Source organism: Eptesicus fuscus, chromosome 2 (assembly GCF_027574615.1).
Source record: "Eptesicus fuscus isolate TK198812 chromosome 2, DD_ASM_mEF_20220401, whole genome shotgun sequence".
In the NCBI taxonomy this organism is placed as follows: domain Eukaryota; kingdom Metazoa; phylum Chordata; class Mammalia; order Chiroptera; family Vespertilionidae; genus Eptesicus; species Eptesicus fuscus.
The window spans coordinates 2,161,075-2,175,878 of record NC_072474.1 but is presented as its reverse complement, the minus strand read 5'-3'; the positions used below and the strand labels follow the sequence as shown (position 1 = coordinate 2,175,878).

The window sequence follows — 14,804 nt, the reverse complement described above, 5'->3', positions numbered from 1 at the left end:
GAGTGAATTAGAAGATTTAACATATGTTGACTGGACTTTCAAAGAAAGATACAACAGAGAGTAAAGGATATTCTCTGTTGTATCCACATCAACAAATAATTTCACAACAGAAGTAGTGAAAGCCACAAGATAGAATAACAAATGATATAATTTAAAATACTAAAGGAAACAAATTTCCAACCTGAATTCTATATACAACAAAAATGTTCTTCAATAATGAAGATGAAATAGACATATTAAAACAAAATAATAAAAGCAAGACCCAAGCGATTTCCCACCAGTATCCTTGCACTAAAAGCAATAATAAAGTGCCCTAGCCGGTTTGGCTCAGTGGCTAGAGTGTCAGCCTTCAGACCAAAGGGTCCCGGGTTCGATTCTGGTCAAGGGCACGTACCTTGGTCGCAGGCTCCTCCCCTACCCAGGCCCTGGTCGGGCTTGTGCAGGAAGCAACCAGTTGATATATTTCTCTCACATTGATATTTCACTCTGTCTTTCCCTCTCTCTTCCACTCTCTCTGAAAAAATCAATTGAAAAATATCCTCAGGTGAGGATTAAAAAACAACAACAACAAAAAACCCAGTAAACAAACAAACAAAAATAATAAAGCTTGTTGAGCCCAGATAGTAGGTCTGATGTTCAAGAAGAACAAGGGAAGTATTACATTTGTAGGATAAAGCTAAATGAATATTGACTGTGTAAAGCAACAACAACTTATAGTGGAGTTTAAAAATATAGAAATAACCCTGGCTGGTGTAACTCAGTTGGTTGAGCATCAGCCCATGCACCAAAAGGTTGCTGGTTTGATTCCTTGTAAGGGCACATGCCCAGTTGTGGGCTCGATCCCCATTGTGGGGTGTGCAGGAGGCAGCCAATCAGTGTTTCCCTCTCACACTGATGTTTCTCTCCCTCTTTCTCTAAAAATCAATAAACTATTATTAAAAATATATATATATATATATATATATATATGGCACTACAACAGTAGTATATATTAGAAGAGAGTTAATGGGGATACAGTATTCTAGATTCTTGTATTGCATAAGATGGAGATACAGTAATTAACTTTAGATGTCAGTACTTTTAAGAGTGCATGTGTAGCTTCTGTGGTAACCAAAGAATAAAAGAATATATAGCTTCTAGACTAGTAAGGGTAGGGGTGGGAAGATGGGGAGAAGAAAAATAGAAAAAGTATGGAACACGTGAGTCAAATAGGAAAGAAAATGTCAAATTTAATCTAAATATTACTATATCAGCACTTACATTTGTACCAAAAATCAGTGGCTTAAAACAAAACACATCTCCCCTTTTTCCCCCTCTCCCCAGTCTCCAGGTCAGCTGGTGGTTCTTCTGCTCTCAGCCAGTTTCCTCATGCATCTATAGTCACCTGTGGTTTGGGTAGGCACCACTGCTGATCTAGCCTAGCTCTGTCATTTGTTTGGGGGTTGGCTGACTATATGCTGGCCTAAGAAACCCTTAATTGAGAAAACTTGTCTCTGCTCACATGGTCTGTAATAGTCCAGAAATCTCTGCTCCACATGATTTGTTTTTATGGCAGAGGCAAAGTCTAAAGAGCGAGTGGAAACATATAAGACCTCTGGAGGCCTAGGTTAAGAACTGATACACTGTTATTTTCCACATTCTATTGGTCAAAGCAGTCACAGAGCAAAATGTAAGGGACTTGGAGGTAGACTTTACCTAGCTGCAGAATCACATTGTAAAGGGCGTGGATTCAAGGACGCTATTAATTATGACCATCAGTATAATCAATCCACCTCAGTGATAAATGCACATGTACTAGATGTACTGGTTAAAAGCCAGAGATTGTGAGACTGAATAAAAAAGTGAAGTTCAATTTTATGTTATTACAGGAGACACGTCTGAAACATAAGGTTATATAAAGTTTGAAAGTAAAAAAGTGGGGGAAAATAGACAACACCAATACTAACCAGCATAAATACAGAAATAAACTGTTATTGAAGACTAAATAGACTAAGGTTAAAAGCAAATATAGAAATATAAAGAGGACCATTTCAAAATAATAGGTTCAGTTCACCAGGAATATAATGATAAATCTGCTAATTTAATTTGTATGCATCCATCAGCATAGCCTTAAAAACTTCTAAGCCAAAAGTTGACAACACTGCAAATTTGAGAAGTTTTCATATACCTCTGTGCAATTAATAGAAAAAAAATGAAATAGTTTCACAACATGATTTACAATTTGACTTAATGGACATTTAGAGAATATTGCCCTGAACAACTGTAGATTGTACATTATTTTCAAGCTTACATGGAATATTTATAAAAATTAACCAAATACTGTTCGTAAAGCAAATGTCAACAGATTCAAATTAAGGAACACTTCTAAATAACCCACAGGTTAAAGACAGTTTCATAATGGAAATTTGAAACTACTTTGAAATGAAATATAATAAAAATACAACATTTCAAAACTTGTGGGATCAAGTTACCATGGTACTAAATGGGAACATTTTAGCCCTGAAATGAATATAATAGGAAAGAATAAAGCCTGAAAATGAATAAGCTAAACATTGTATCTAAAGAATTTAGAGAACAGCAAAATAATTCTGAAGAGTTAAAGAAATAATGGCATTAAAAACAGAATTAATGAAAAGTTGATCATTTGAAAAGACTAATAAAAGTGATATAAAATGTATGTTTACATTGCTCTTGTAATTAAAAATTAATAAAGAAAATAAATGCAGATAAAGACCTTTTTTCTTTATAAAAGTCAGAGTATTATACTATCTAAATATCCAATAATTTTCATTAAAATTATTAAATTTTAAAAATATGTTTAGAGAGAGAGGAAGGGAGAGGGAGAGAGAAAGAGATAAACATCTATGCAAGAGAGAAACATTCATTGGTTGCCTCCAGTACGCACCCCTACTGGGAATTGAACCTGCAACCTGGGTATGTGCCCTAACTGGGAATCGAATCTGTGACCCTTCTGTGCACGGACGATGCTCCAACCAACTGACCCACACAGGCCAGGGCAAAATTACTAATTTTTAATGACATGGAAAAAATGTATTGTGTAACACTAAGTGAAAAACAGTGTACAGAATTGGATGTTTAGTATGATTTTAACTTTTTACAAAAATGTATAGAAAAGGCCTAAAGAGAAATACGTCAAATGTGAACAATGTTATAGATTTATATAGAGATTTATGTGCTATAGTTTATGAGTGATTTAGCTTAAAATAGATTAATTTCTTTATACTATTCAAAAATTTGTATTCCTTACAATTTCTCAAATGATTGCTTTTCACCTTTAAATTGGAAAATGGAACAAATTTTAAAAGAAACGTTTTTCTTCTGCCCCTAGTCCTAAGTTCACAGTAAAGTAGTAATACCACTTCATATATAAACACTTGAAGTGGTGGAAACCAGAAGCATCTTTCATGGAGGATGAGTTGGAGCACTCTGGATTAGGCTTATGGGTCTGTAAGGGATACTATGAGCACAGTTTATGTTCTTCATCTTAATCAAATGAGGCTCCTCTCTCATTATTTACCTCCTATTGAGATCTGGCACTGATATGCTAACAGTTGGAAGTTTTTGTTTTGATTTTCTCTGAACTTAAACCAGTATCCAATGCCATGTTCTAGCTATTTATAATACTACTGAGCTGCCTAGTGGGATTTATGAGGTATTTGTGTGCCTTATAAGAGGGTAACTAACATGTTTTATGGAATATAAAGATTTTGAAAGTTTGGTCTACTACATCTTTAATTGGGTTGTTTTGTGCTCTGTGATTACTGAATTTTTGTATTGATTTTTTTTTAATGTTGAGTCTTTTTCACTTTAGAAATGCTTGAGACATGTTTATATTGATGATTGGTAGTTATGAAACAAGAATTTGTGTTGAATAGCTTAATTAGTAGAAAGATTGGAGCACTGAAATGAGCTCAAGGAAATAATTAACTCAAACTCATAAAACATTCAAAAGAATGTATGTTCCCCACTAAAACAAAATAAAAAAAATGGACATTTGTTAATAAATCTGTTAAGTAACTCTGTATCTCTCTACTGTCTTTCTGTAGGAAGAAGCAATTCCGCTATCTACAAGAAACGAAGGGGAAAAAACATGGTATTGTTAATGAAGAAAATAATGATAGCAAAAGATTTGTAGGAGAAAATACAAATCGTGCTATGCTAAATTATACTACAAGAGACTTTTATAATGAAAAGCTAGAGGTAAAACTACCATTGATTTTTGGAATCTAGTGTCTGGGTATATCCCACATGGCTTAGGACTTGGAGGTTGTACATTTCTCCCTCAAATAGTCAAGATGACCTTTTAGTGTTGTTACTGTCTGGAATGTTAGCCAGCCTTAAATATACAGAGATGAGGAAAGTAGGCACCATGGCATTAGGAAGTAGAGCCTATAGTTCCAATATCTTCATTTCTGCAGAAAAAGAATCTTCAAAAGAAATCTGAATGGTGACAAGAGAATATTTGACTTTGGATGATGGTCACACAGTACAATATCAGATCTTATAACATAGAGACCTACACCTGAAACCTATATGTTCATATTGACCAATGTTGCCCCAATAAATTTAATAGACAAACAAAAAAAGAAATAAATCTATATCAAAAATCTAGACCAAAGTAGGACCAAAGGTCCTACTTAAAAGAAAAGGGATATAGGGTTTGCTGTGAATACTTAGCTAGCCCATGCCAGACTGGCAGGGGACCATTTCTGTTCCCTTTGCTTGAGTCCTTGGTGTTTTAATTCACTTCTTTCAATCTTCTACACGATTAACTTCTGTGTTCTGTGTGTGTGTGTGTGTGTGTGTGTGTGTGTGTGTGTGTGTGTGGTTAGATAATCATATACTTTACATAGTGGTCCCCCTGATATTTCAAGTAACCGCCCCCCCCCCCCCCGCCGGCCCGTACATAGCAATTACAATATATTTTTTTCCTCCAGTGAATTCTCCCTGGCCACTCCCACCCCCCAGCACATGCCCTCACCCCCCTAGTGTTGTGTCCATTGGAAATGGTTCAATCAAAGAACTTCTGTATTCTTAATCATATAATATAATTTTCACCTGTTCTGTTTCCACTGTAACTACAAAGGCAAAATGTCCAGAGGTTTATTGGGCGGGGGAATGAAGTGTTAGGGTGCTGCATGGACTACAACGAAGAAAAGCATGCAGTTTCTGCCTTGATGGAGCTCATAAAAAAGCTGAGGAAACAAGTCATCTAATTAACAATAGAATGTTAGATTGATTCTACAAGAGATTTTGAGGGAACTAATGGGCAAAAGAATAAGACAAAAAGATCAGGTAACATTGAGCACCTATGATTTATGTGCAAGGCACTATATATAAAATTAGATACAGATACATCATTTAGATCTAAATCTAGATATACTAGTAGATATAGAATAAGTGTCATAGATATATAAAATTTGAAGTGAAATAGGCAAGTAGTTTTCAAATGTGTGTTTTTTAACAGCTATGGGACTCTATTCAAAACATATTGTAGCTGGAAACCCACTATGTCAAAACAAAGCAAGACAGCAGAGCTGCTGTTGTTGCAGAGGGAAAGTAAGGGGTTCAGAGCTTCATTTGATTGGATCTCCTATTCTTTTCCTTTCCCTGCATTTCACCCCAATCCTCAAGCATCTCTTTGGAACCCATAGGGCTCTGTGGATCATAGCTTGAAAATCACCTGAAAACTCAATGTATTTAACAATCCTATCTAATAAAAGAGTGATATGAAAATGGACTGTCACTCCAACACACAAGATGGCCACCCCCATGTGGACACAGATGGCTGCCACAAGATGGCCGGCAGTGGGGGGCAGTTGTGGGTGATCAGGCCTAGAAGAGAGGGCAGTTGGGAGGGACCAGGCCTGCAAGGGAGGGCAGTTGGGGGTGATCAGGCCTGCAGGGGAGGGCAGTTAGGGGTGACCAGGCCTTCAGGGGAGGGCAGTTAGGGGTGACCAGGCCAACAAGGGAGGGCAGTTGGGGGGGACCAGGCCTGTAGGGGGGGCCCCTGATTCTACCACTGATAGATCTTACTCTAGTCCCTTAATCACTCTCTCTTGACTCACAACCCAGCATTCCTTCATGTATACCATATATTCTCCCTCTCCACTTCTTGAAAAAATTTTAAATCTCTGTAGCACAAAGTGCTCACTCTCTCTTCTCTACATACCGGGGGAGTTCATTGAAATGAGTTTCTCACAAATGAGGGTAGGCAGACGCTTTCATTGTACATATGACATGCACAATTATACATATGACATGCATAATTCTGTCGGTTTGTAATTGCCCATCCATTCTCCTGATTCATTCTAAAAAAAGATTTATGATGGATGTCGAATCAGAGAGCTAAAAGGGACTCTAGAATCCAATCCTGTCCTTAGACAGATGAGGCAAACTGGGAACGGGACCGACCACATGGTAAGTTACTGACAGAGCTGCTTCCAGAACTCAGACCCCTTATTCCTGACCTTGGACTCAGTATATCATGCCGCTCTCCGAAGTCTGCTTGGCCACCTAGTCACTAGGTCCTAGGCAAAAGGGCTTTCTTCTCGGAACACTGGTTGTATCTGCTGTCTCATCTCATTCAGCACTTACTGTTTCATCTTTTTAAGTTAGCTTTTCGTATGTTTAGGCCATCTCTCCAACTAGACTGCAGTTCCTTCGAGGACTAGATTAGAGATTTCTCTAGGCAAATAGTAGTAGATGATGTCTGATCCTGATCAAGTTTCTCAACTTGTATTGACCTTAGTTTCCTATTTATAAAATGGAGATACGGATTAAATCCCAATACAATATCATTATAGTTAAACTCGCTTTACAGCAAATCCCACCGCTGGCCTCCTTTTCACCTCTAACCATCTTCATGACAACAACATTTTAGTTCAATAAAGTAATATAAACAATATTGTATATAATTCATCTCATCAGGATTGGACTTATAAAATTGGACATGCTTTATGAACCACACGGGTATTGTGGGATAGAAAAACAAGTACATGGAAGCATTTGAGAATGGGAAGAGCATTTTCATAGAGCAACAACAGCTCCTTAACGGGCATGGCAAGGGAGAGATTGCTAATGTGCTGCTTAGCAGGATCATTCTGGATGGGCAGAGGGCGCGTGCTGGCAGACCTGACGAGTTTTAGAGTGCACCACATGGAGATGCAGAGTAACTGGCTTAGAGGAGAGCAGAGATGAAGTGAAAATGCTTTCAAACACAGTCACTAGGTTATTATCACAGATACATTTCTGTATCAACATGTTTGTGAAGAAGAAATGGAAAAAACTATAGCAGAAAATTTTAAAGCACCAAAAATTGCACTATGCCAATTTTGAAAAGTTTGTTTCTGTTTGTATTATGTATAAATTATTTAACAAGCTACATCATTTAAAACGTCTTTAAACTTTTGTTATACCTAAATTACTATAACGTTTTTTCACCTTACTACCAGAACTTTACCTTTTTAAAAAATATATGTTTTTATTGATTTTTAGAGAGAGAGGAATGGAGAGGGATAGAGTGATAGAAACATCAATGAGAGAGGAATATCATTGATCAGCTGCCTCCTGCACGCCCCCTACTGGGGATCGAGCCCACAACCAGGGCATGTGCCCTGACTGGAAATTAAACCATCAGCCTCTTGGTTCCTGGGTCAATGCTCAACTGCTGAGCCACATCAACTGGGCTATCTTTTTTTTTTTTTTTTTTATTCAAAATCATGTTGTAAGATACTTAGAAATCTGCAAGAGAGGCATTCACTAAATATGCTCTGTGCCTTGGACTTGTATAGATGCATTGCTCGTTGTGAAATAGTGTGCATTTCAGTTATTAATCTCTGGTGATTCACACTTGTCTTTCTTCCTGGTAGGTAGTCCCTGTGTCGTCCAGCTTTACTGAGTGTTAAAAGAGAGCAGCTAAATGCTGTTCTCATCAACAAGCTAACTTAGTGTAGGCGACTAAGTCTCATACTATACTTCAGAGTTAGAGATACCAGGTTCATCGGAGAAGTTGCCAGCTGAAACCATTTTTTGTTTATTGCCCATCAAAATCTTTACATATTTTATGATAGGTCAACCAATGGCCTGTTGTTTTTAGCCTATGAACTAAATCAAATCAAGTTGACCCCTGAATGGTGAGTGATTATTTAGAAAAATCTTATGTCGTAAGAAAATTTCCAAAATGTGCTTCTATTAGGGAAAGTTAGTGACAATTGAGATTCATCATTAACTTACATTAATTAATCAAGACTATAAAATATATTTTTCCTAACTGCTGTGGGTCAGTTGGTTGGGCATTGTCCCCAGCACCAAGAGGTCACTGGTTCAATTCCTGGTCAGGGCACATGCCCTGGTTTTGGGCTCGGTGCCCAGAATGGGGCATGCAGGAGGCATGATGATGTGTCTCTCTCATCAATGTTTCTTTCTCCCTTCCTCTAAAATCAATTTTTTAAAAAAGTAAAATATATTTTGTTTTAAAAGTTGTAAAAATATGGAAAAGGAAGAGAAATAGAAAAAAGAGGTAAAAACACTCATGGTCTCACAACACAAAAACTATCTTAATGACACTTTCATATATTTTCTTCCAATAGTTTTCTATATATTTTTCTAACTTTTTAATGAAAATTTCAAACGTACAGCAAGGTTGAAAGAATTTACAATAAACAACCATCTACCCAAACCTATAGTCTACTATTAACATTGTACTTGCTTTGTCACATATCTATGCATCTACCCATCATCTGTCCATCAAAATCCACCTTATATTTTAAATTTATTTCAATGTAATTGCAGACATTAGCATGCTTCTCTCTAAATAATTCAGCATGCTTATCATTAAAGTTCAGTGTTTTATATAGTTTCTTCTTTTGAGGTAAAATTTATATACAATGAAATACAAGTCTTAGGTGTATAATTGCTAAGTTTTTACAAATACATACACTTTTATAACCCAACCTCTATCAAAATTTCATTTTGCATTTTTTCTATGTAACGTAATATATTTTCTTTCTTATTATAAATCTTTGTGAGTGTAATTTTTTTAATCACCCGAGGATATTTTTTCCATTGATTTCTAGAGAGAGTGGAAGGGAGGAAGGAGGGGGAGATAGAAAAATATCAACATGAGAGAGACATCAATTAGTTGCCTCCCCCACTGGCACCTACCCAGGCTGAGGAACCTGCAACCAAAGTAGGTGCCCTTGACTGGGAATCAAACTGGCAGCCCTTCCGTCTGAGGGCCAGTGCTCTAACCATTGAGGAAAAACGGCCAGGGCTGTAAGTGTGATTTTAATGGCAATATCTTTGGATATTTTAAATTTAACATTTTGAGTTGGAGGTTTCAGTAGATGTTTTCCAATTAGTTAAACCTATTGTCTCATTGACATTTCTTTCCTTCTTTATTGATATGAATTGATCCCCGTATTATTCTGATTATCTGGTCTATTTCATTGATTTTTTCATATATATTATGACACTTTCCATCATGCATTTATACTCCCCCAAAATATCAATATCCAAAATTAATGTTGAATTCCTGCATTAAACAAAATGGCTTTGTTTCAGCCTCTGGGATGAAACTGGGACCCAGTGCCCAAATATCCTTGGGTCCAAAGCTTCTACTGCTGTGTTTTGAAGATTTTTCAATTGTAGACTGCCAGACCCAGAAGTTGAGAAAAAGCACTGTTTCTTTCCTTCCTTCTTCCTTTCTTCCTTCCTTCCTTCCTTCCTTCCTTCCTTCCTTCCTTCCTTCCTTCCTTCCTTCCTTCCTTCCTTCTCTTTCTTTCTTTCTTTCTTTCTTTCTTTCTTTCTTTCTTTCTCTCTTTCTTTCTTTCTTTCTTTCTTTTTCTTTCTTCCCTCCCTCCCTCCCTCCCTCCCTCCCTCCCTCTCCTCCTCCTCCTCCTCCTCCTCCTCCTCCTCCTCCTCCTCCTTCTGTGTGTGTGCCGCCCCTTTCTTTTTTTAAACTTTATTATTTACGCTATTATAGATATCCCCATTTTCCTCTGCCTTTGCCCTGCCCCACGTAGTCCCGGCTTCTACTCAGCCCTCCCCTTCCCTCTGGCCATCACCACACTGCTGTCTGTGTCCATGGGTTATGCATATGTGTTCTTTGGCTAATCCCTTCACCTTCTTTCATCCAGTCCCCCTCACTTCCCCTCTGACAGCTGTCAGTCTGTTCCATGTATCCATGCCTCTGTTCCTATTTTGTTCATCAGTTTATTTTGTTCGTTAGATTCCACATATAAGTGAGATAATATGGTATTTGTCTTTGACTGACTTATTACTGTTTCTTTCAAAGGCCAACTTATGGGTTCCAGACTTGTATATATTTCCTCTTCTTCGTTGTACACTTTTTAAAATATATATATTTTTATTGATTTCAGAGAGGGAGGAAGAGGCAGAGAGAGATAGAAATATCAATGATGAGAGAGAATCATTGATCAGCTGCCTCCTGTACTCCCCCCACTGGGGATCAAGACTGCAACTCCCACAGAGTTGTCCAACGGAGGTAGGAGTGGGGTGGGAAGTAGGGAGATCCCAATTGCTGACTTTTCTGAAGCACAGCTTTGTGTCCAGAGTGTCCAGCAAAGTATTACTGCTGTCAGGTAGTGCTGCCCTGACAGGTGTTACTGTCTAGGGAAGTATTCAAGTTTCTCTGGTTCATTGTTGCTTTGGCTTTTGGATTAATTATGATTCAGTGCAGATTTTTCTTTTTTTAACAGGAAACAAAGGAAAAAAAGAAATTCTGCAAAATTTACATAGAGGACCTTGTGAAGGAAGCCACAGAAATCAACATGAAAAAAGAGGCTTTGCAGAAGCTTTGGCCACAGATGTTCATCGAGCTTGTTAGGGATGCAGTCTTGGAAACTCGCAACAAAAATTCCTATATGAAGCTTTGCCTACAGCAGATAGCTGACCAAAAATAGAAATGGCTTTATAGTTACAATTGATTTTAGCAGATTTTTGTTCTTGAAGGTCGAAAACATGTAGTTCAAACAAGTTAAGAAAACAACAACACTATCCTACAAACTAGGATGCATCACTATTCTCGTAGTTCAAGTCAGGACGGAAAGAAGGAATGGAGAGAAAGGTGAGTTTCCTGTACGCGGTGACCAGACACCGCGGGGAGCTGAGCAGGCGGAGCCAGCCCGGCTGGAGTGTCACTCAGGTTCAGCATGAGTTCATTCTACCATCTTTCAGCCGATGATTTCCAATTATTTGCCTTCCTGTTTTATGTCATGATTTCAAAGCCAAAAATATGTTCTTTTGTATAAGTTTATTATTAAACTTATTAATAAATTAGTAAACAAAGTATGTTTGCCTCATTATTCCAGTCAGAATTGTCATTTTCTTTATGGTTCCCCTTTAGCTGAGCCGGAGCCTTCTCTTCACTCAGGTGGGAAGAGGCCCTCATCTAGGTGCATCCCCTCGGGACACCACAGGAGATCCGGGGGCCACTGGGGGCAGGAAATATGAAAATGAGTCAAAACCAGCAGGAAGAAAGTGCTTTGTTTTAGGGACCCTTCGTGAATGTAAAATGCAGTTTCAATCCGGCTTCTCTGAAGGTGTTTCCTTCTACCGTTAGCTGTTCTTGGGCTCTTTTTTCTGGCAGGCTGTGTACCTGTAACTCAGACGCACTAGGGATTTATGGGTGAATGGTTCCAATTTCATTTAAAGATCAAATGGGAAAACGGGTGGTAAGCTGGGGTTTGTCCATGTTCGTGCCACTCAGGAGGCTGGTTGGAGTGCATTCCCGCAGCTGGAGATGGGACCGCTTTAGAAAATGATCTCACAGGTCAGTAAATGGGACTTCTCCAATTTGCTCAGATTTCGCCTAGCAGCTGTTAACTGGCAGCAGCCCACCAAGATGTGGAACAAGAATGAGAGGGGACACCAAAGTCAAACCCAAATGCTGGGAGGAAACAGGCAAGCTGCCGCCGCAGCGCTCAGGCCCACATCTCTAAGAGCCCTGGGTCCTCCGCCCCCGAAAGGAGTGCTCGAGTTCAGGAGGTCAGCATCCTGTTTCAGAATGTGGCTTCTTCTTTTAAATGTTTCTTTTTTAATTGATTTCAGAGAGAGAGGAAGGAAGGGGGAGAGAGATAGGAACATTGATTCGAGAGAACATTGATCGGCTGCCTCCTGCACGCCCACAACCGGGGATCGGGCCTACACCCGGCCTGTGCGTCCTCTTGGTGTACAGGTCGACACTCAACCACTGAGCCACACAGGCCAGGCCAGACATGGCTTTTTAAGTCACACTGTCCTGGGTTTGTATCTTGACACTTGACCTACCATCTTGAGAGTTTGCAACCAATCTGAACCTGTTTCCTCATAATAGTGCCCACCTCATAATATTGTGGTGAGGATCACATGAGATAGAATGCATTTAAAGCAGTTAGTATAATGCCTGGCACACAGTGAACAGCCAACAAATGGAGCTATTATTCTAGCTACAAGTTGAACCCCAGAACTGGTGCCCCAGGACAGGAAAAGCTTTTGGCGTTTCTTGATGATCCTCCGTCTCTAAACTGAAACATAAGGACCTCTGCTCTGGCTCGTAAAGGGTGCTCTCCGGGTTTATATCTTGTTTGACATAGAAATGAGGTCCCACCTTGAGAGCGATGTTGGGCGAGAATAGAATACCATGCTTGTGGCCTCTAGTGAATAGGAAAGGTAAGAACTCGTGACTGCTCAGCAGTGTGGGGACTGCTGCTGGCCCTAGGGCTGGCCGATGGACGGACTGGCTGCTTAATAAATAATCTCTCTCGCTTCCTTAACGCTGCCTCTCCTCCCTCAGCCCTCTCATCCCTCATGCTAAAGGGACTTGACCCTCACATGTGCATGCATTCTGGGCCCTCCCCAGTTATTCTGGGAATTTAAGGAACCCTAGGTCAGCGCTCAATGACTTGGCAGCAAGCCCACACGCACTGCTGGCTCTCTACCTAGACCCTCTGCTTCAGGCCTAGTGATAGGGTGTCTATCATGCTCCTGAAACCAAATCTCCTTATGCCCCAGCTTTAGTCACTTGGTCTTCCATCCCTTTGTACCTGAGCTCCCTCTCGTCTTCCCCCTCTGCCCCATACTGCTGGATTTCTACTTCTTGAATCCTTATTTTGCTTGCTTCTAAACTCCCAATGTCTGCGTCCTCCTATCTAGTTCCTCTCCCCTTCAGCTCAGCTTCCTCCCAACCCATTTTGTTGGAGCTCCTCAGATAATCCCCAGATGAGAGGACACGGAGCAGGAGTCTGCTGGGCCTGGAATCAAGTGAGGCTCCTAGGCAGGTAGTGGTGAGGCCTAGAATGCGGGCTTTCCCCGCGTCCTCAGGAAGGGCAGAGATGCACATCCCGTGGTCTGAGGCCATCCAGGCCAGGCTGTGCTGAAGGCCTGCTTTTCTCCAAAAGGATTCTCAAGCAGAAACAGAATCTTGTGTTTGCGTCAGAAGCAGGAATGCCCAGTCCCCTCGTGTTCTGGTGCGGCAGCTGCATGGTTGAGTGTGCTGCTCGATCGCGGGTGGCTGCTCAGTGCTTGTGGGGACAGGGAACTGCCGCTGAGTCTGAGGGCGGTGCCGGGCAGCCCCACTTCCTGAGCTTCACGCACTGCCAGTCTTGCCTGTGAGACAGTGAAGCCTTACCCTGCTCCTGTCTGTTCCTGACCGGGGCAGGAGACACACTGTGATTCATACTCTCCTCCAGGGAGTAATAATCATAACAACAGCTAAGAGTTCCTGAGCAGTGACAAGCATCATTCAAAGCTTTTCACATGCATTATCTCATGTAATCTCCTACCACTGTGATATCTGTATGATAGATAATCCCCATTTGAACATTAGAAAACTAAGGCACAGAGAAGTTAAAAATCTCACCTCAGGGTATTTCAGCCAATAAATAGTAAATTGAACCTGCATTCATAACCATTGCCAGTCTTAAGGACCTGGCATTTGGGTAAAATAAAGAATAAAAAGGAAGGGAGGGAGGGAGAGACAAAAGAACAAGGGAAAAAAGAACCTGGCTATTTAGCAAGGCAAAATGAAAAATAGAATACAGAGACTGCTCGGGAAATATTAGGTCTAAATTATGAAGAACAAAGGTTGGTTTTCATAGCCTGCTTTGATGGGTCAGCTGGAGATGGAATGGTCACTATTGCCAACAAGTCCAGAGCCAAGTTTGAAACTCGATCACAGCAGCTGTGGTTAACCGGTATTGATGGAATACTTATCTCTGACCCTGATTTTCTACTTATGTTTATGTTTTCTGGGCTCATTGTATGTGTCTTTTGTTGCAAACTACCTTGAATCCTTTGTGGAAAGAGGATCAGGATAAATAAATGAGCTAAAGTACACCCAAAGTTCCAAAGCATAAATGACTCCTATATTTCTTGGGCAATGGGACAGCTTCAGTTTCTCTGCAGGAGACAATGAAACTATTAATTCCTTACACCAGTCTCTCTAAGCTTGAGTTGTCAGAGAGTTGACTTCTCTTTGTTTACCTTGAAATATTTCAACATGCAGAAATGCATATAGAATAATATCCCAAATAAATACCCTATATCCACCACTGAGATATAAGAGATATTAATATTTTTCCACATTTGCTTCAGATTTTTAAAATAATACATTGTAAATAGAGATGGAGTTCCTAGGTACCTCTTTCCCTCCCTAGAGGTAACCACTATCCTGACTTCAATACTTAATATTCATTCATGTTTTCATACCATTCTATTTATGCATACATGCATAGGGAGTTTATTGAATTGAGATTTTACATTTCAAGTTTAGTATAAATGGT

General features: G+C 39.7%; 1 protein-coding gene across 2 annotated transcripts in view; it reads left to right on the top strand.

Annotated features, from left to right (window-relative positions):
- LRRC49 (leucine rich repeat containing 49) overlaps positions 1-11,325 on the top strand; it is a 231,849-nt gene extending 220,524 nt beyond the window's left edge. For both annotated transcript variants that reach the window (XM_008151368.3, XM_028160350.2), the window contains 2 exons: positions 4,068-4,221; positions 10,743-11,325. In XM_008151368.3, the coding sequence (XP_008149590.1) occupies positions 4,068-4,221; positions 10,743-10,946 (358 nt within the window). In that variant the 3' untranslated portion in view covers positions 10,947-11,325. The remainder of the gene's footprint in view (positions 1-4,067; positions 4,222-10,742) is intronic.
- Positions 11,326-14,804: the final 3,479 nt, after the last annotated feature.